General features: G+C 36.4%; 1 protein-coding gene across 2 annotated transcripts in view; it reads left to right on the top strand.

Annotated features, from left to right (window-relative positions):
• Positions 1-863: 863 nt before the first annotated feature.
• The window catches only part of LOC144628270 (uncharacterized), an 82,479-nt gene continuing 63,423 nt past the window's right edge, over positions 864-19,919 (top strand). Inside the window, exons 1-4 of one of the 2 annotated variants that reach the window (XM_078486340.1) lie at positions 864-995; positions 3,401-3,741; positions 5,353-5,491; positions 12,077-12,196. In XM_078486340.1, the coding sequence (XP_078342466.1) occupies positions 899-995; positions 3,401-3,741; positions 5,353-5,491; positions 12,077-12,196 (697 nt within the window). In that variant the 5' untranslated portion in view covers positions 864-898. Of the gene's footprint in view, positions 996-3,400; positions 3,742-5,352; positions 5,492-12,076; positions 12,197-15,842; positions 15,948-19,919 lie in introns of those variants that run through there. The other variant, XM_078486341.1, reaches the window with a different exon arrangement.

The raw sequence follows: 19,919 nt of genomic DNA, 5'->3' as shown, positions 1-19,919 counted from the left end.
TAGCATTATTTAAACAAACATTTTTAATTCGCGATTCAAAGCCTTGACTAAGCATTCTGCGACGATTTCAGTTACAGTGTTCAATTTTCCAGCACCGTGAACCTAGATAAGTTGTCACACATATCGATCAAACACTGCGTGTTGGCACAAACCGGTCGAAAGGCAGTAAAGGGAGAAGCTATTAAAATAGTTCTACACATTCTAGATGTTTATCCGGTTGATAAACCAAAAGCTTTTCATTTGTTCTTTGCGCAAATTAGTTAGCACGATTTAAAAGAAAATTCATTTTTTTATTCCCGACAACTCTAAATAAGGGGGCGACCTTTTGCTTCAAGCTTCAGAACTGTGGCATGTTCGTTGTCCAACTAAGTATATTTTTAGCCGAGTTACGATACCAAGCATAAGTTGCCTATATTCTTTATCCGAGGAGTTCTGCTCATTCTATAGATGTTTTATAGACATTTGTTCTTTGCGCAAAATAGTTAGCACAAAAAGAAATAAAAAAGGCAACCAATTATCAAGGATATTTGTGTCCAAAGTAAGAGTGTAATTATTTGTTTAAAGCTCTACTAATGGTGAATGTTCGTTGTCGAAAGTTTATAATAAAGAGCTTACTACATCAACCAGCAGAAAATTCGAAAGTGATGTTTAAAAAGTTCTCAAGTTGTGGTAAGTTGGTTTGTCTAAGCTATATTTTGAGCTGTTTCCGTTTCCGTTTCCGTCTTTTGTCGAAAATATAAATACAGTTTTTAAAATTGCCTGAAACGTGCCTTCTAAAAGCTCCAGACCGTGGATTGACGTAGATTTGCATTGAATTATTTATTAGCCTAGCGGTTAAAAATCATCGCTCAGCAAATAGCGACCCATAAACTGGATCGCTTTTGACTCAGTGGCAAAAATGTTTTGTGGAAAGAATACAAGTCAAGATCTGTTATCCTTGCTATTAACTGCTTACTCGTTATTGCTTCTTCGGATTAATTCAGCAAGTGGCCAAGGTAGGTTTCTTGTTAATGTTTCAAATGAAGTTGTTAATTGCGTAGCATTGTGAAAGTTCTTTCCAAGTCTCAGTTGAGTTCTTAGTCGTTTCGATGCCTTTTCGCCAGGTATGGGAGTTGTCAAGTGTATGATTAAGACTCTCCAATGCCATTAATTCAGCTCAAAAATATCGAATAAAATCTCCTGAGGACTCTATGCACCGCAAAAGGTCGTACAGCGCTGACTGTTTTAAGCAACTGCTCAACCGTGATTTTTACTAGCAAGAAGAGCTTTCAGTGCATTTGGTTTAGCGGCGGTTGGTGGAGTAACCTAGCTGCAAAAAGACGTGTTGGTTCATATAAGAAAGGTTGACATTCGTCCCGGCTTTAGTATAAGAGTCCTCAAGAGTATGTTTAAAACTCTCGAAAGGCTTGAATTTCTGCAAAGAGCTAAAAGATATCGCAGGCAGCTTCACAGTTCGAATAAAACCTAGCTACAGGTGTTTGGGGATGAATTAGTCTCTAACAGCTGTTCCATGAAGATCCATGAGGTATATTCCAACTAATTAAAAATGGCAAGAAGCAGTTTTCAGGCAGCATGGAGCCCGGTATACCTCTTCAAAATCTGCTGTGGTTCAGAGAAACATACCGAAAGGAATTTGCGCCATTTAGTTTTCCTAGCACTCATTAATCAAAATCATTTCGATTTTCAAGCACACGAAACCTAGCTATATAGTTCTCCCTTTTATCGATTAAACACTGCCTGTTCGGAACTGACTCGTTGAAAGCTGGAAAAGGGAAAACAATTTCTGTAAATGTGTTTCACGTTTGGGCCTCGGAACAGTTTTGTTCATTCAAGACGTTTTACAGTCGGTTTAACAACAAAGTTATCCATTTATTTGTTCTCTGCATAAAACAAGTCGTTTATTTTGTAAGACACATTTGGTAAATATGGCAAAGTACTAGCTTTCTACAGTTTACGTATAAAGGCGTTTGAAGCGCGATGAGATAACAATATAGTACTCGTAAATGAGTTTTGTTGAATATACCATAAATAGTAAATAACATTCGTGACTGAAGAGAGTTAATGATCGATGTTTTGAAGATTAAAACATTACGAGTACCTCTGATTAACCACGAATTGAACTGGCGGTCATGCGGCCTCCTTTTTTTGTCACAATAAATGAACAAAGTTATTAGTTTCTAAAAAAATGTAGTGCTGCCTCGGCGGGCAAGTAAAAAACCCTTGAAGGATTATCAACTAGAAGTTGATAAAGGTAAAAAACACCCTTTATCAACTTCCAGTAGATAATCAACTAACTTTCAAATTTTCGACAATGCACTGGGTAAAAGGAAGTTTAATTTGTTCATATTTGTAACTATGCAAAGTTAGAGAGCGATTATTTACATGAAGTTCTGACTAAAATGTGGTATGTTTGTTTGCCTAAGCTTTATTGTTAGCTGTTGTTTCGTTTTGTCTATTGTCGAAATATAAATACAGTTTAATTTTGATTAATTACCTGTAACACGCCTACTAATAGTCTCCAGACCGTGAATTTGATTTGCATTTAACTATTAAATTATTTATATTACTAGTAACAGTTCTCACTAAGCTGCCCCCGCCTTTTCATAATTTATTTTACAGCAATAATCTAAGATTAGTGGAGTCTTTTTTTCCGCCTTTAATTATTGATACCGATGGACTACACAATTGGGCTTCTTTTTTATTGTGCCATGTACGTCACGACATTGTTTGCTGTGGAATTTCTTCTTGTCGTGTGACACCATTCCGTCCTAAAAAAAATGCACAAGTTAGGTACACGTTTTATTACTTCAAGCAACAGATGTCTCTTGTGATCACAGTGCGACGGCTCTTTTTATCCTTTGCGGCACTGACTTCCATTGCTCCTTTACGAGCGTTCCGGCAATCCTTTGCGAGCCGTTTTGACCAAAATCAAGATTTTTTCCGGTACCGTTCACTGAATGTACACATTTTACCTACCTACGCGGGGACTTCTAAGGTGTCTCCTCAGGTTCCGGCCTCTGGGCCGGAATCCTGCGGGGGCAATTAATACTAGCAGTTAAAAACCATCGCTCAGCATAAAGCGACCAATAAGACTCAGTGGCAAAATGTTACGAAGAAAGAATACAAGTCAAGGTCTGTTATCCTCGCTATTAACTACTTACTTGTTATTGCTTCTTCGGATTAATTCAGCAAGTGGCGAAGGTATATTTCTCTTAGACTCGCCATCAATGTTGGAAGGGGGAGAAAAAAAAAGCGCGAGAAAAGGGTGTCCAGGCAATGGGTGGTTCATTAGCTGCATGTTCCAAGCCAGTGAGATTAGAAATAATGAAAAAAATGTAAGCAATAGACGTTATTTAACACAATATATATAACCTACTGTATAAATATCTCTTCCTGATAGAAATCCTCGACGCTTGCTTTACCAATGCTGTTGGTGTCGCCAATCAGTCTATTATCCCTGATAATCAGATGACAGCTTCTTCCTTTTATAATCTCGAAGACGATTTTGGTCACCCATATTACGGTCGACTTCACGGTAGTAGAGGCCAAGGATGGTGCGCTTCGACAGGAGATAGCATTGACGACTGGCTCCAAGTTGACCTCGGAAAAGCATTTACAGTGTGTGGCGTTGCTACACAGGGAGCAGTTAGTGCTTCATCATGGGTAACAGATTTCAAACTGAACTATTCATCTGATGGAAACATCTGGACAACTTATAAGTACGAAAATGAAAACGAAGTGGTAAGATTTCATGTTATTTATGATGTAACAGTGCGCGAAGAGGAGCAGGGAGCATTACATCTTTTGCCCTTTAGAGATGCAAAAAAAAATCCTTAATTATAACATCATTTACGCTTCAATAACACATTGTTTACGTTAATTAGCGGAGAGTGCATGCCTTTCTTCAATTCTGAGTTGATCCAGGGTGCTCTACAGTGATCTAACACGGTTTAGTAAAAATAAATAAAAAAAACACTGTGGTGACAAACATGACAAGACAACGCATGTCGAAACAACTTTGATTTTAGACACTTAACGTTTCGTATGATTTAACATAAATCTTCAGAAATGACCATTAGCTAGATTACAATTAAATTTAAATGTGAAATAAAAGACTGGTACCTAATTCGAAAAACGTAACAATGATGTTAACAGCGATGATAATTAGTAAGAAACATACTAAAATCTGCAGAGGTAAAAGGGAAAAAAAAACAGAAAAAAAAGTAAATGGCTTGTAAAGAAAGTTTTATCTCTGCCAACATTTTCATTTAAGGCTCGTTGTCAATCACGAATCTACGAAGTTCTCCTTTATTGTACAATGTATCTCGGGGGGACTCCTATATGAAAGGGGCGGGGATGCTCGTCGGAAATTTTAAAAAGAACCCCTAAAAGAGACCAATCTGGGTGTGGCTCAAGCTTGTCTTGACCCCTAAAAAAAAAAAATAAGGATAGAATTTATATTTGTATATTTCTTCGTGTGCAGCCCTAAACGAGACCATTATGGCTAAAAATATTGGCGTTTTGCCCGGAACACCCTACTGAAGCGATACCAAAAATTCCGAAATTTACACCCGTAAGCGAGACGACGAGCATCCCCGCCCCTTTTCATATGCAAGCCCCCCCCCCCCGGTAATGTATATCTGATCTTCCTGTTGCTAAAATGTCAAAGTGTTGCAATTTGATGTTGCCATTTGTTTCATTCGACTTTAAATTGTATTCAAGGCAAGTTGCTGGGACTGCGATGATTTTATTACATAGGAAAAACAAAGCGGCGATTTCATGATAGAAAAACTGAGCATTTCAAAGTACTCACGAAAAGTTGTCACACATCAGCCATTGCAGATCATATAACGAGCATTTACACTAAACGGGACTCCTTCACACCTCGGAAGTACAAGATAAATCTCATCCCGTACTCTTACTTCTCGTTGTCTCCGTTGTATACGATAAACATAAATAAGGCTATGATCGTTGATGCCAATATGAGAGACTCCGGAACAGACTACCCTATCGACATAGTTCGTATGTAGTTCAAATGAAGTATTGTTTACCTTTATGAGAATTCAGTTATACGGCTAGGTTCAGTTATGAGTTGTTGGAGCCCACAAAAATCAGAGATTTCTTTATTTAATTTTTTATTTCATTTTTAGTTTTTGAAGGGCAAAAGGTGTCAATTATTTTTATTTATATGGGGTGTCGGCGGGGGTCTACTGTTTATAGTGAACGTGTGAGGTGTGGGTGTGGGTGTGTGCGCGTACGCGTCCGTATTTGTTTTTGCCGCATTTATTTGTGAAAATGCACTTTATTCAATATAATAATAATAAGAAATAAGTGTGTGTTACCTGTTTAAAGGAATTTCATAGGGAAGGTGAAAATACCATAGTTGATCGACACAAGTTACCAGTACCAGTGTCTGCAAGATACATTCGTTTTAATCCAACCAAACAAGAAGACTGGAACTGTCTCAGAGTCGAAGTGTACAGCATCAACAGTGAGTTGTCATTTTTATTTTATTTCTTAAAATAATGGAATACTCTTGAGAAAAAAAGTTTAGGTCTTCTTTTCAACTTTCTTGTAAGTAAAAGGGCAGTTATGTGTCACAAAACTTCTAAACAATTTATATTTCCACGGTTAGCTATATAGACTGATATAAATGCACCATGACATTATCATTTAAAGTCGAAAGAATCGTTTTGTTTGACTGAGCTAAAACATGTTTTCGACGACTGTCTACTGGATTGACATAAGCTACTTCTTAAACAAAGTGAGTGAACCACACCAAGGACCATAATCATGAAAGCATTATAAGTCATAAGAGCTCCCTAAGATATCACAGAAGAAAACTAGTATTTACTAAGTGGCACTATGCTACTTAGGTTGGTATCAGGCAAATTAAGGCCTTAATTATATAGCTGTCAGTAAATCCTATATTGTCAGCGCAGCTATTTTTCCTTAATTTCTGAGAACTGTCCAATTTGGGATTAAATTTGGATGCACAAACTGTCCAATTTAAGAAAAATTGGACAGTTTTGTCTCAGCCAATCAAATCGAAGAAAAAACAACATGTGACGGATATTAGCCAATTAGCACAAAGCATAGCTACAGCCCTGTAAACTTGTCGCATTGTTAGTCAACAATGGCGGAATTTTCTAAGGCAAGTTTGCTACGTTTTTCCATTCTTTTGGAGCTTTTCAGCAATAGTAACAACAAAGAGAAATTTTCTATGTTGTCAGAAGTGGAGCTAGCTACACTAAGAAGCAAAAACCAAGAGCAAAACACCTGCAATAGTACAAAACTTGGGTGAACGTAAGTGCAGCGAAGCGAAGCAAGAAATCTGTCAGATATTCATCGCCATGGGCTAGATGCAATTCTTTGTCGTTTTTTGCTGAAATTCGAAAAGAAAAGACGGCAATGAAGAACGAACGAGATAGTGGGAAGGAGTATGTCAGATTCAAGAAGTTGTAACGATCTTCGGACACTTTGTGTACGACTTTCATTGATTGATGCAGTGTTTTCACTCACTTTGTAGCAAGCTTCGCAAACTCAGGTGAATAAAATTGCACGGTTTTGTTCAAGTTTTATTTGTGAAGAAAATTAACGCTTTGAGTGAGTTGCATGTGCTGTGTTATGCCTACTATTGTTGAATGCTTTTCCCGTTCTGGACATAAGTTTATTGTTTATTGTTTACGCTGGATTGACTGACTACAAGCTATATAATTAATATGTAACCGGACTACATGCTTGTCCAATTTGGAAATAATTTGATTCAAAAAAATTCCTCTGACAGCCAAATTGGACTCGGCCTACGGCCTCGTCCAGTTTTGGCTGCCCTCGGAATTTTTTTCATCAAATTATTTCCAAATTGGACAGCATGTAGTCCAATTACGTATACAAAATAAAGGCTATTAAATATTGGACTAGTTTCATCACATTAAAATATTAATGTGCGTCGCATGACATTCCTTCGTCTGTGACATCAAAGAGCACGTTTCGTTAAATGGGGTCATGTGAGGGGCCTGAAAGGGTAAAATGGGAATTGGGATGGACAAATTTTCACTGGGAAATTGGGATTAGGGTCACTGGAACTGGGAATCACAAACAAATAAACAATAGAACTGGGACTAGGATTTGGTGTTCGTCGTTGTCATGACCTTAGCAGTGGCCATTTTTCTTTGTTTGTCTACGCGTGCGGCATGTGAAAATATATGTCGTCGTTCGCCGCAATTAACAACAAATTCTAGCGTAAGCGAAAGCAGTACAAGCTGGGAATGGTTTTAACGTAGCACGTTTCAAAAGGACAGTTGCCAACCCTTTGCAATTCACTACTTTCTACTCCCCTCCACTCTTTATTACTTTGGTATTAACTAGCAACAAAGAGATAATTCATTCAATATTATTAAAGAAGAAATACAGTGCTACATCGTGGAAATTAACAACCACTATAGTCTTCATGAATTCTTCTGTGATTCCTGTTATCTATTGTTGGCGTCTTCGAGATATGTGAGTGGCCATAAAAAGGACAGTAAAGGAAATTTTCTGGCGGAAATGATTGAGTAGACTGAGGTTTTGATTTTGACATTTTTTACTATTCCAACTGTCTCTGTAAAATTATATTGTTAAGGGATACAAGGAGAAGAACTCACGGTTTACTTCTTGCCGGCTTAAGTTTTCTCAAGAATAATTAAAGAAATAATATAATAACACAGCTTTTTATAAATTTACTCACTAACAGTTATAAAAATCGCAGTGGCCTCAGCAAAGGGCCGAGTAAAATTAAAAATCAACATCAGAAAATTGAAGTTTGTTAAAAGTTCTGAAGACACGTCATATTTCAAACATGTGCTAATTCTCTCCCACTACCTAAAATCCAATATTCAACAGTCCAACAACGTTTCTCTTTGCCACTTACCCAAAAAATAACTCTGCACGCATTGCGTGCCTATGTTGGGTTTTCTGCGGTTCTTAAAAAAAGTCCTTGACATCAGAAAAGAACCATTTGCAAGTTACCGAGAAGAAAGTCGTATGTAATAGTCCTTTGTTTTACGCACCCTGTTCCTTTGCATCGTTTGTGCCAACTATGTGCCGCATCCTCTGTTACTGTTTATTACTTCGACCAGAGTGATATAACAAATCTTATTAATAACAGAAGAATATCTTTTTAAAAAAAAAAAACACGAAACAACGTTTTAAAGACATGTTTCGGCATGACTCCTGCCATCTTCAGTTTATTGAGAATTTGAAATCTAAGGCTATACATATATACCCAAGCTACAAATATAAAAATAGAAGTCCTGACACCAAGTAAAATTATAATAACAAACGATAGACGGTAAAGCCGTTACAAAGTGGCAGGTACTGTCTGGCACAGTTACTACTCTGATCTGCACAGTGTGAGCCTTAGACCGTTACTAATAGAACAAAAGATTAAAATAAAAAGGTGTTGACATGCTGCACTTGAGTGTTTAAATCAAGTTTTAAATTATTGATGTAAAAAAAAACCTCTTTAAATTTCAGACAGTAAACAGTTTTAGCAAAATCCAAAAAAATAATTGTTTTAGTTTTACTTCATTTAAATATAAAATAGGTTTAATTCATACCCTAGTTGACAGAACTTTTAAAATCAATAACACTAATTCGGGTTTTCGCAAAGACCTTGCTAAATTAACAGAAACTCTTAAACGTAATTCTTTTCCCTCACACATAATTGACAAAACCATTAAACGTTATTTAGATAAACATCAACCTAATTTTAACCGTTGATGATACCACCAGTAATTCAACCAACGCTAGCACTCGCTATCTTAAACTTCCTTTCATTGGCAATGAATCTAATACAACACAATTAAAAATAAAGCAGTTATCTAGGCGTTTTTGTAATGTCTTAAACATTAAGTTAGTTTTTTCCTCTTTTAAAATAAAGATTTTTTTCAATTTTAAGGATCCCATCCCTGATGCTATTAGATCATTTGTTGTTTATCAATAACTTGTGCGGGATGTAACTCCCGTTATATTGTCGAGACTTCTCGTCATTTTTCAACAATGGTCAAGGAGCATACTTTAACTGATAAAAATTCACGTTTTTAAACACCTCAACAGCTCATCTAATTGCAAAAATTGTTACACATCTGATTGCATGTTTTAATATTTTGGATTAAGCCTGGTAATCAGCTCGATGAGTTACACAAAATCAAACTTCAATTAAAAAGGGAAATATCCGAATCATTTATGATTTTGCTGAATGTACTTTAAATTTATTATATAAAAAATCGGCAGAGCATTGCTTGATGTTTAAAAAGTTCTTAATTTGGCATGAGCCTTAAGGCGATTGCAATTTTTTGACATTTTAAAACATCACAACCCCACATTAAATTCATCAAAAGTTCTTTGAATTGTACTCGACGTTGTGCCGGGCTTTCTTTACAAAACGATACTTCAATAAGCTGAAAAAGAAGGTCACTGTCTATTTACAGAAGCGATCGACTAATACTTGTAAATATTAAAAAAAAAAACAGTGATCATGGATATTTGAAACCACAAAGTTTAGGCTTTACACAACCTCACTTGTAACTTCCCCTAAACCACCACCCTATCTCCAAGGGTTAAACGAAAATCATGAAACAGCAAAAGAAGACTCGGATATAAAGTCAAACCTTGACTGAAGATCCCGCTAGAAATTTTACTTGCTCTTCAAATATTGAATATTTGTTGTCTTAAGTTTATTAAAACACCTTTTGAGACGTTTCCTTTATTCTTTTGTCCGAAGTATCCTGACAATTTTGTTGATATACCTTGATATGCCGGAGACAGTGAACCTTAGATTTGTATTTTTTGGAATTATTTACGCCATCGGTTAAAAACCAGCTATCAGCATGCATATAGTAAAATGGAATTTTTTTTCATGTCATGGCAGACATAAAAGACTGAATTAAAGGGTATTAAATACTTGACTAGTTTCATAGCATGACAATATTGATGGGTGTCACACTATAGAGTATAAAATGATTACATAGAATAAACTAGAAATACTGAAAGAAGATTTCACAATTTAGCGAAAAAATGCATAACTACGTGAGAACTATTACGAGAGTTTTAACATAAAATGCATTCAAGTACAGCACAAGAAGTGTATTCGAGTGCTTGACCTCGAATCATCTAATAAAAGTCACGGGCGGCAGACTACACGGACAGTGTCCCGGCTGATTATCGAAAGTTCTCTTTCGACCCTTATTAACATATTACATTGGCAAATGCCACAAAATATACAAGTAAATTGGATAAAATGATTCTGAAGAGCACAATTGAACTAGTATTTTAGGGAAGAATTACGGGCTTACAAGGATAGAAGTGAAAAACAGTTCATCAAATTTGATTTTGTGACAGGATGTCTAGAAATCAAAATTGCTATTCTGGTGTAATTTTGACTCTTTTATTCATTATTTTTTCTTTTTACACCTTTAAGTGGGTTTTGTTTCTATTGCAAAATAATAAAGCAAGTTTTTAGCCAGCTATTCTGTCCCTTTAATGTAAATAAAAAGCATGACGAATTATTTTGCATATTTACGAACTTTGATTTTCTTCTTGGTCTTGGTACATTGCAAATTTTATTTTTATCGTTCAATCTTTCGGTTTATACTAATGTAACTGACCATGCGTTGAAAATGGTTTAGAAGGAAATTTGCTTCAAGCCACTTTCAATAATTGCAACTGATTAAAAATGCAAAATTTGGGAGCTGCGAAAGCTGTGCGACGTCAGTTCGGCACTACAAATCCTTCTTATCTCTCGCAGTGTAAGATAAAAGTTCTAAACACGGCAAATACATTATAAAAATGAGAGATGAAAGTAGCTGAGTAAAGTTTATACGGAATACAAACTTGAAAGTGAAAATTTAGACAAAACAAGACGAGGCATTCCAAGAGACGCTTGGCACGCCTGGAGGTTAAAAGCCGGTCACGAACAAAGTGACGTGTTTTCGTCGATGTTTAGGAGGAAAACTGTTGCTTTGAAATAATTAATCGCTTCTGTTTTAATATTGTGAGAATGGTAAGCAGCTGCTTTGTCGCTAATGTTAAGCAAAGCTTTCTGTTTAATGCAGGAAATGCTTTAAAGATTCGGAGGATGCGTATGTTAAAACAATCGTACTGTCTTTTTATTCAGCTTTGTTTGTTTTTTGACCCATTTCGAGCCATGTGACGTTACCTTTGAGAAATATTTTTTCAAAATCAAAAAATCCACGTGGAAATGAATAAATAATTTGTAGATAGATAAAGTAAAAATACTCTAGAGACAATCATATGATTTGAAATGGGCAATTTACATATGAAGCTAAAAAGATCTATGATCGGCGCCATTGCATTCTGCACCACCTTTAAGTCTCTGAGTTTTAAATACACCGGATGTCAACTTAGTTGACGAGTGCGCGCACGCCGAACGGCTGTTGGCCCTCTTATCAATTTTGAACAGCTAAATGAACCTCTGCGTGTGAAGCCAGGAAAGTGTTAGCCTCGTACGCAGGCGTTCTTTGTCACGCAATCTTTCCTTCCCAACGAACATCTTCTGAAACGAACGGCTATTTACGTAGACCAATAACAGGGCATTTCCAAATCCTGGAGGATAGATTGCGTGACGAGCCAAATGAACGTCTTCTTAGGAGAATAGGAAAGTGTGGGATAATCGCCAAAAACATCACTACGCCTCGTGCATGCTTTCGCTTCTAAACGTTAATTTAATAGAAAAAAATATCTGTTACAGTCTGAATTCTTCTTCCTACACTCTACTTCTTAGGGTGTATTGTTGGTGTCAGGCAAATGAAACCCTGGGAAGGGCCATAAAAGACCCCAGCGGTTACTTGCTAGGGTAATAGGCAGTACCACTTGAAAATGCTGCTCAATAACTTCATTTGGAAGGTCCCATACAACATTTGAAGTTAGAACCACATTGTACAAATATAATAAGCAGAACCACATAAAAGCAAACTAGGTCAAGCTATGCCAATTTTGTTCTTAGACGGAGATTCTGGAGAAAAAATTTGTTAAAATGTTCCACTAAATGCTTTCCAATTTCTCTTTTATCCATCAGTTACTGCAGCTGACAACTGCGCCAGCTCTCCATGTCGTAATAGTGGTAATTGTAGTAGTTTTCCTGGTGGGTACAACTGCACTTGTCCACCCGAATTCTTCGGAGACAACTGTGAGATAGGTAAGTTTAACAAAGGCAAAATAAGTTTGCATTTCTGTCTGTTATTTCATACGACCTGGTTACAGCTTACAAGTCAACTATCGGGCTATAGCCTCTTCCGCAGTGCAGGAAGATAGAGAGCTTTGGGGAGGAGAAGCTGAAACGAAGCTGCTGCTTTTGAGTTGAGTTTTTCATGGGTTAGAGGGAAAGTAATTTCCTTAAGTTAGAATTGTGCCGTTGGTACGTAATTAACATACTCCTGGATGGGGGGGGGGGGGGTGGGGTATGAAAAATTTTCCTTTGCAAACTTTTTTTTTAATTTATGCACATCTGCAAACATTTTTTTTCGAAATGCAAACGATTTTTTTAATACATATCATGTTTGCAAGCAACTTATTTTGTCTTTTTAGGCGCTGCATACAATTTTTTAAAATATTTTTCATACCCTTCCAGGAAAATAATGGTCCGTACATTAGCGATGGGCATTATTACTACTTATTTTCCAGCTGTGCTCAGTGGAGTACTTACAGCTCGCGAAGCAAGTACAAATATGTCACGATATTTGTACTCCACAAGACCGGGCCGGTAATAGGACTAAGTGGAATCCAATTCGTTCTGTAATCATACAAGTGGGTTAGCAAAGTTGGACGATCGCGTAGCGGGAGTCTGATTTGTGTAGTCACAACTATGATTAATAATGGTAATAGGACTGAGTGGAGTCCAATTCGGTCTGTAATCATACGAGTGATTTACAAAATCGGACGACCGCGAAGCGGGAGTCCGATTTGTTTAATCACGAGTATGATTACAGACAAAATTAGACGACACGAAGACCTGTTACCAACTAAAAACTATGGAAAAAAATTTGAGAAACAAACTAATCTTTGGTTAAATAGTTAAACGTCTTTTGGAATACTGGAAAACATAACAGTCTACTCCACAAAATGCACAACAGCGCGCGCAAAATGACGCGTTCTGTCCAATTACACAGGCATGACGCGTAAACTGTCCTATTATACTGTCCAATTACAAGCATGACGCGTACAGTGTCGTATTAGTGCTCAAATCGGGCTGCTGATAACCAATCACGTTCGAGAGTTTTGCATAGTTTTGATTACAGACAGAATTGGACGACAAAATTCAAGGAAAAAAAATAGACAATGTGAAGCCTGTTGACGATCTATCATCCCTGTGACAAAAAAGGCCATTTTTGAAACTGACTGGAGTATTTAGTCACAATAAGGAACCGGCAGGTGAAGTAAAGAGCGCGCACATGCGCAGCATGTGAACCTTGTTGTTGGACACCTTGTTATTAAACATTTCATTATTGGACACTCGAGCTGCCCCCGCTCCAATTGGGTGAAAAATAGGGCATGCTAAGAACCAATTCAATCAAGAACCAATTCAATCAATCAAGATTTGATAATTGTGTTATAGTTATGACTAACAGGGAGGTTATTCTTCTTGACCGCGCGAATTCGAAAGATATTCGAAAACGGTTAAAAGTCAGTAGTTGGGGAAAAAGAAAACGTTGAATAATAAATCCCTTATTAGACATTTAAGTGTGTAGTATCGTTTTCCAATTTTACTCGTCAATTGTACTTTAACCCGCACTACAGACTCGCCTACAGACGCGCTAATATACTGCAAAACTCATAAAAATATAATTCTTTATTATTTTAAGTACCGTTAATGATCTAATAAACGCTCGGAACGTCTATTAAATTTTAGAGGTCCTAGGGGAGGCGTTAAATAGATATGAGGCGTTTATTAAAGAGAAGCGTTTATTTCACTTTAACTGTAACAACGTCAACAAAACAAATAGGATGCGTAGTTTGCCAGTGGAGTAAGATTCAAAACAGAGTTTGTGAGTAGGAGTCTAATCTAATCTAATCTGCGCTAATGCAAAGCCTAGAGATGTCGTTCATAGTTCGATATCGATGTTCATCGTGATCGGGGTCAACCATGTTGGCGTTGTTGGCCTCTTCGATGTCCGAGTCAAGCAAGAAACTAACCTATATTGCGTGTTTTTACTCTATTGAGCATTTCCTTGGTTTTTGAGGTGATTTTTTTTTTTTTTTTTGGGGGGGGGGGGCGTCTATTAGACACGGCGCGTTTATGAGAGGGGGGCGTCTAATACAAACTTTACACTTCAGGGGAGGCGTTTATTAGATACGAGGCGTTTATTTGAGAGTGAGCGTTTATTACATCATTTACGTATTTCTAGTTTTTTTTCCCCGGTTCACTGAAGAGTCGTTATGTACTTGAGGCGTTCTGTGTGTGTAACTCATCGAGTTTGAAAGAAAACAACTAAACTATGATGTAATAACTTTTCAGTTTCCGGAACATGTTTCGATGTTTCAAACATCATCATCAGCCATAATGAATATATAAAAATTGAAAAGTTCCTTAAGTTGAATTTTGCTAAGTTTTAAGTCCGACTCAGTGTTGCTATCAAAGATTGCATTCACAGCTAAATCAATGGTTTCAGACAAAGGTATATTAGTAAAAGGACTAATAACATCACATGAAACCAAAAGCATGTCACTGAAATCTATGTCTTGAATTTCTCTAACAAAAGAAAACCTATCTGTAGCACAAAACTCTGAGGAGATGTGGTGCTTGAGTAAAGAACAATGCAAAGATACTTAGCTAAATTGTAGTTATAAGTGCCTACAAATGTTTCTATTACAGCTTAGTGGTTTTTCAGTATTGTTCTTTTCTAAATTTTTATTGGTTAGTTAAAATAAGTTTGCATTTTACGTTTATTTGAATTTATAAAGGCTCATTGTATAGGCTGTTACATATAATAACGATCATTCTGTAATCTTTATATATTCATTATGGCTGATGATGATGTTTGAAACATCGAAACAAGTTCCGGAAACTGAAAAGCGTTGTTGTGTTTTTAAAAATATTTACAACACTTGCATGTGCTTTCAAGACCCTTTGATACAATAACTATGAAAAACTGGTATACTTTACGACTCTTCCTCTAAATGTGTTTTAAAATGACGTATATCTTGTTAGATATTTTAGTGAGTATTTATCGCTGTATATATTTACAAGGCGATCTTGCAGCATCTTGGCGAGCCCGTAGGGCCAGTTAAAGCACAGAACCAGTCTAACCCATACTTAACGACTTTCCAATGAAGCAGAAAGAAAAAAATATGATTAAGAAATACTTATAGCAAGAAAGAATTTTCATTAATACTTCGATATTTAGTCACACCTTATTCCTCTCTCCGAGAGATTCACTCAGGTAAACAACAGATAAAGTGGCTTAGTCGATCGAGATTGTTTCCATTATATTGGTTCTTTTCATAGATTAGTTCAATTGACGTTGAAGATGGCTTTTTGAACAATGAACTGGTTAATTTTTCAATCTCATTTATTCTAAATAAGGGAGCGGTTATTTGATTGAAGCTCTAGGATATTGAATGTTTGTTGTCGAAAGTTTATTTTAAGAGCTCACTTCGTCGCCAAATATCTTTGCAACCAGAAATTTCCGTTATTCTTTTGTCAGAACTATATATCATGACTGTTATGCTTCAGTTAATAGCTAGAAACAATGAATATGTAGATTTGTTGCATTTTTTTAATATTTACACTGTCGCTAAAAAACCATCGATCATCGTAGCGATCGACCCACCAAGTCACTTTTGACTCCAACTGGCAGAAATGGCCTGGATAAAGAATACAGGTCTATTATACTTGCTATTAACTGCTAACTCGTTATTACTTCTGTGGATAAGCTTAACAAAGGGTGAAGGTATGGTCTTCTTAATGTTTCAACTGAAGTTTTTAATTAACAATGTCAATGATACTTTACGAGTTTGTTTGTGATCAATAGTTCTTTGGTTGATTTTTCGTTAGGTATTGTGTTAACAACTTTTAAACAATGCAATGGACTTTTCATGTAAAACAAACATACAAACAAACAATCTAACAAACCACCTTGAGTTCATAATTTCATCTCATCGCAGAATTGATGTTTTCTAAATTTGGATTGATATTGCCCCAGAGGTCTATAAATCGAAGACCAGCCCTTCTTGAAGTGCTGGATTAAATATTTGTTTTGGGGGGCTTTCGGCTAGCTAAACAAATTTTGCATTGGTATTGGTTAGTGAAGTTATTGTTACATGATGTATGTGTTTTGAGTTCTTTGTTCATTGAAATTCGTTGTAGCTTTTAAAAGGAACAAGTCTCAGTGTATTATGCAAAACTCTCAAGTGCCCCACCGATATGCGACTTCTATAAACAATGACACGTTTTTTACACCTTGTACAAAACAAAACACAAATAAAAATATATGAAAGGAGTGGCATAAAGCCAGCTAAGATTCGAAGAAGAAAAAAAAAACAAAAGTATAAAACTTTGCAACGAAAATCTTGGTGATTTTAACAAATTGAAAATTGCATGCATGGATGCGTGTTCTTCACGCAACAACGAAAGTTATTATTAATCGTTATTTTTAATGTCTAATGAAACGTTATTAATTTCTTAGCTTCACAACAAAATAAACACACACCTCAACATTTATTGAAAAAAGTTAAAGAAAAGAGGATTTAAGTAAAGTTATTGATGTTCTCAACTGTTAGGTCATTTGTTGTTAAATGGGTTCAAACGAATTTTTCTTGCTTTGTGTACCAAAGCGACGTGTAAAACACTATAGTTGAATAGTTTCAAAGTTAAGTCGCGCTTTACAGTTCAACAGCGAAGTTTTTAAACATTAAATTGATTGCTTAAATAGCCAGGCTTGTTTTGTGGCAGTTAGAAATAAAGTGTTTGAGGGTTTAGACAGGACCTTTTTATGCCATTTGTAGCCGCTTATTTTTCGATCAATCATGTATTTGACACAACATTGCGTTATAGAATTTTCGTTCTTTCTATTCTTTGTTCATAAACATGAATGTATTAGTGTATTACTAATTAACACGCGCTGTCTGAGCTTTTTGGTACAGTTAAACAATCAACAGCAAAATGCAATCGTCTGATAAGACTATCTTTAATTTCTGAGTAGTATTTTGTTAATATAAAAGTAAATATCGTTCTGATACAATCCAAAAGTTTCTTATACCATACTTTCGTCATGCATTTTGAGATACGCATCATCCACCAGCGACAAAACACGATAACTCAAGCGACACTTAATTATCAGACGACTTTGCTTTTGTGACGTCCTGTCGGATATCGCTCATTCTAGAAATACGTGCAGTAGCATGCAATTAGCGGCAAATAGTTTAAATTCTTAGTCGCTAACTATAGCACAAAAGACGTCAACAAGCACACAATGTAAAATAATAAAACAACAAAAACAATATCAAAGATAAAAAACTGCTAGCATTTTCTAGACTTAGTAACTTTTTGCTTGACAAAGTTACAAGGGTGACGTGATTAAGCGTAACGTTGTAAAAGGATTCTAAGCCGGCCAGGCAAGTGCTATTCGATGACGTCACCTCTCATGACCAGACCACCACCTTGGAGCCGAAAACGCCTAGGGACAGGGCCAATTGTTTTGCATAATGTTATAATTTCAACAAAAAAAGGGGCACAAGCTGGCTTTGTTATTTTATGAACCCATTCTCGTCCACATAGCCCTTTTCGTTTCTCTTAGCCGGCGGGGCCTTGGCACGATAAACGAAGGGCTCTGGAGACAAAGGATTTCCAGTCCTAGATTCTGGGACTTCCGGTCTTCATGAATGTATTCATGATTTTTCTATATACTGTGTGGGAGAGTCATGGCGTTTTTTACTTCCGTTCAAGATTTTTCAAACAGCCAATAAAAAAATTGAATTAATTCAAAAATCCTATGTCCCCAAAGCCTCTCGTTTCTCCTGCCAAGGCTCGCTGGCTAAGGGAAGCGGAAGGGGCTATGGGGACGAGAATGTTTTAAAACAAACTAGAAAGTGGCGATAGGGCAAAATAAATCCTAATCCTAACCTAATCTTCAAAAGCAAGCTACCTATAATTTTAAAACCCTTGCTAACGCTTTGATCATCAAACAAGTCGCACAGGATGACTAATTTGAACATAGGCACGCTAAGCGTGCAGGAGTTATTTTTTCAATTTATGGGGTGGCTTGGGGTGAAACTGGGTGATTGTCCTGTTGGGATGGTTTATGCCATGGGTTGAGCTATTTGTGTGTGGCAGCCCACGGAGTCACTTTTTGCACAAAATTTGCTTGCAAACAAAATAATTTTCACGTGCATTTTGATACATCAGAACTGTTTTATTCAATACGTAAATTTTCATCATTTAATTGAAAAAACAAAAACTAATTCAATTATCAAAATGTCACAAAATGGCACGTTCTTATTCTGTTTAAAGCGGTTATTTTGTTGCTAGCTTTCTAGTAACCATAACGTGTTACTTTTGTTTGTTACGGAATACTTTTGGCTTTTTGCCAAGCACTGTAACATGATATTGTTGTTTTTCTCACTTTTGTAACATGACACCTTTGTTTTTTAAAACGAACGTAACACGATACCCTTGTTTTTCTAGAAAAAAGCCACGTCTCCATATAGACATTGAACGAAAAGTACTATAATAAACGAAGTAATAAACGAATCAAATCAAAAACCACTTTCTTCGAGAAAGTTCTTTAAAGCGCACTACACCTGGAGTAATTGTTTCCTGTCAGAACTGTTCAACAAAGATTTTCGTTCATTCACAACGTAAATTCTATTCAACAAACAAGAACTAATTGAGTTATCAAATTGTCACGGAATGGCACCTCTTAGTCTGTTTTTGCTATCGATCGTAGTTGCTTTTAACAGCAAAGTTAATACTTGTACCGGTTCATTAAATGTTTGAACGAGATGTTTTACAGTTGATTTTTATAGTTTACTTTTGCCGCCCGCTTTGCGAAGTTTGTTGGGAAATTGGAAACTTTGTTATGAAGTTGTCAATTACGTTGCGAGTTTTGCGAATATAATTGCGAACTTCGATACAAAGTTCCTAACTTCGGCCCGACTGAACTTTTCAAGTTTGGTAGAGGAGAAACAAGACATGTTGCTCGAAAGTCATGGCGATTTCTGAACTAGATGATTTTAGAACTGGTCAAGGAAGGTTGAAGTAGCTTGAAGTGCGAGACAACGTTTCGCATCAGCGATCACGCAAGTGATTTGCCGATAAATAAATTTTATGCATATAGAAATTTGGTCAAATTTTAACTTTTTTGTATGAAAACACATATTTAACGATTTCTGTGAGGCATAATCTTCACTGTCTTCAATTTCAAGTCTTCTGCGTTTGTAAACCGGATGAAACTGGATGGTTTACCCATATATAAAATTGATTTTAATCGAAGCCGACGCGACGCGATAGGGAAGACTAATTTGTTCGAGACATGTTTACCGCTCGCTGAACATAAACGTTTTTCATTTTTATGACATTTGTTTCCAACAGTTTAGCGTAGCAAAGCCCTTTTTGATAACATAATTACAGAAGGTTTTAATAAATTCGGGCCGAAGTTGGGAACTTTGTATCGAAGCTCACAATTTGATTCGCAAACTCGCAACCTATTTGGCAACTTCGTAACAAACTTAATTTCCCAACGAACTTCGCAAAGCGGACGGCAAAAGTAACGACAACATTATTCTTCAAATCTACATTGTGCAAATGTTATATGTAATTTTTACTACGGCCAGGAAAGCTAGCCTCTCCAAACGTACGCTCGAATAAGAAGAATAACAAGTTAGTGTTGGGCCTTTTGCTCACGGCGTGTGCGTTGTAAGTAGGG

This window comes from Oculina patagonica, chromosome 10, assembly GCF_052425735.1.
Source record: "Oculina patagonica isolate OP01 chromosome 10, crgOcupat, whole genome shotgun sequence".
NCBI lineage: Eukaryota > Metazoa > Cnidaria > Anthozoa > Scleractinia > Oculinidae > Oculina > Oculina patagonica.
The sequence above is the reverse complement of the archived record's forward strand: the minus strand, read 5'-3'. Positions and strand labels throughout refer to the sequence as shown.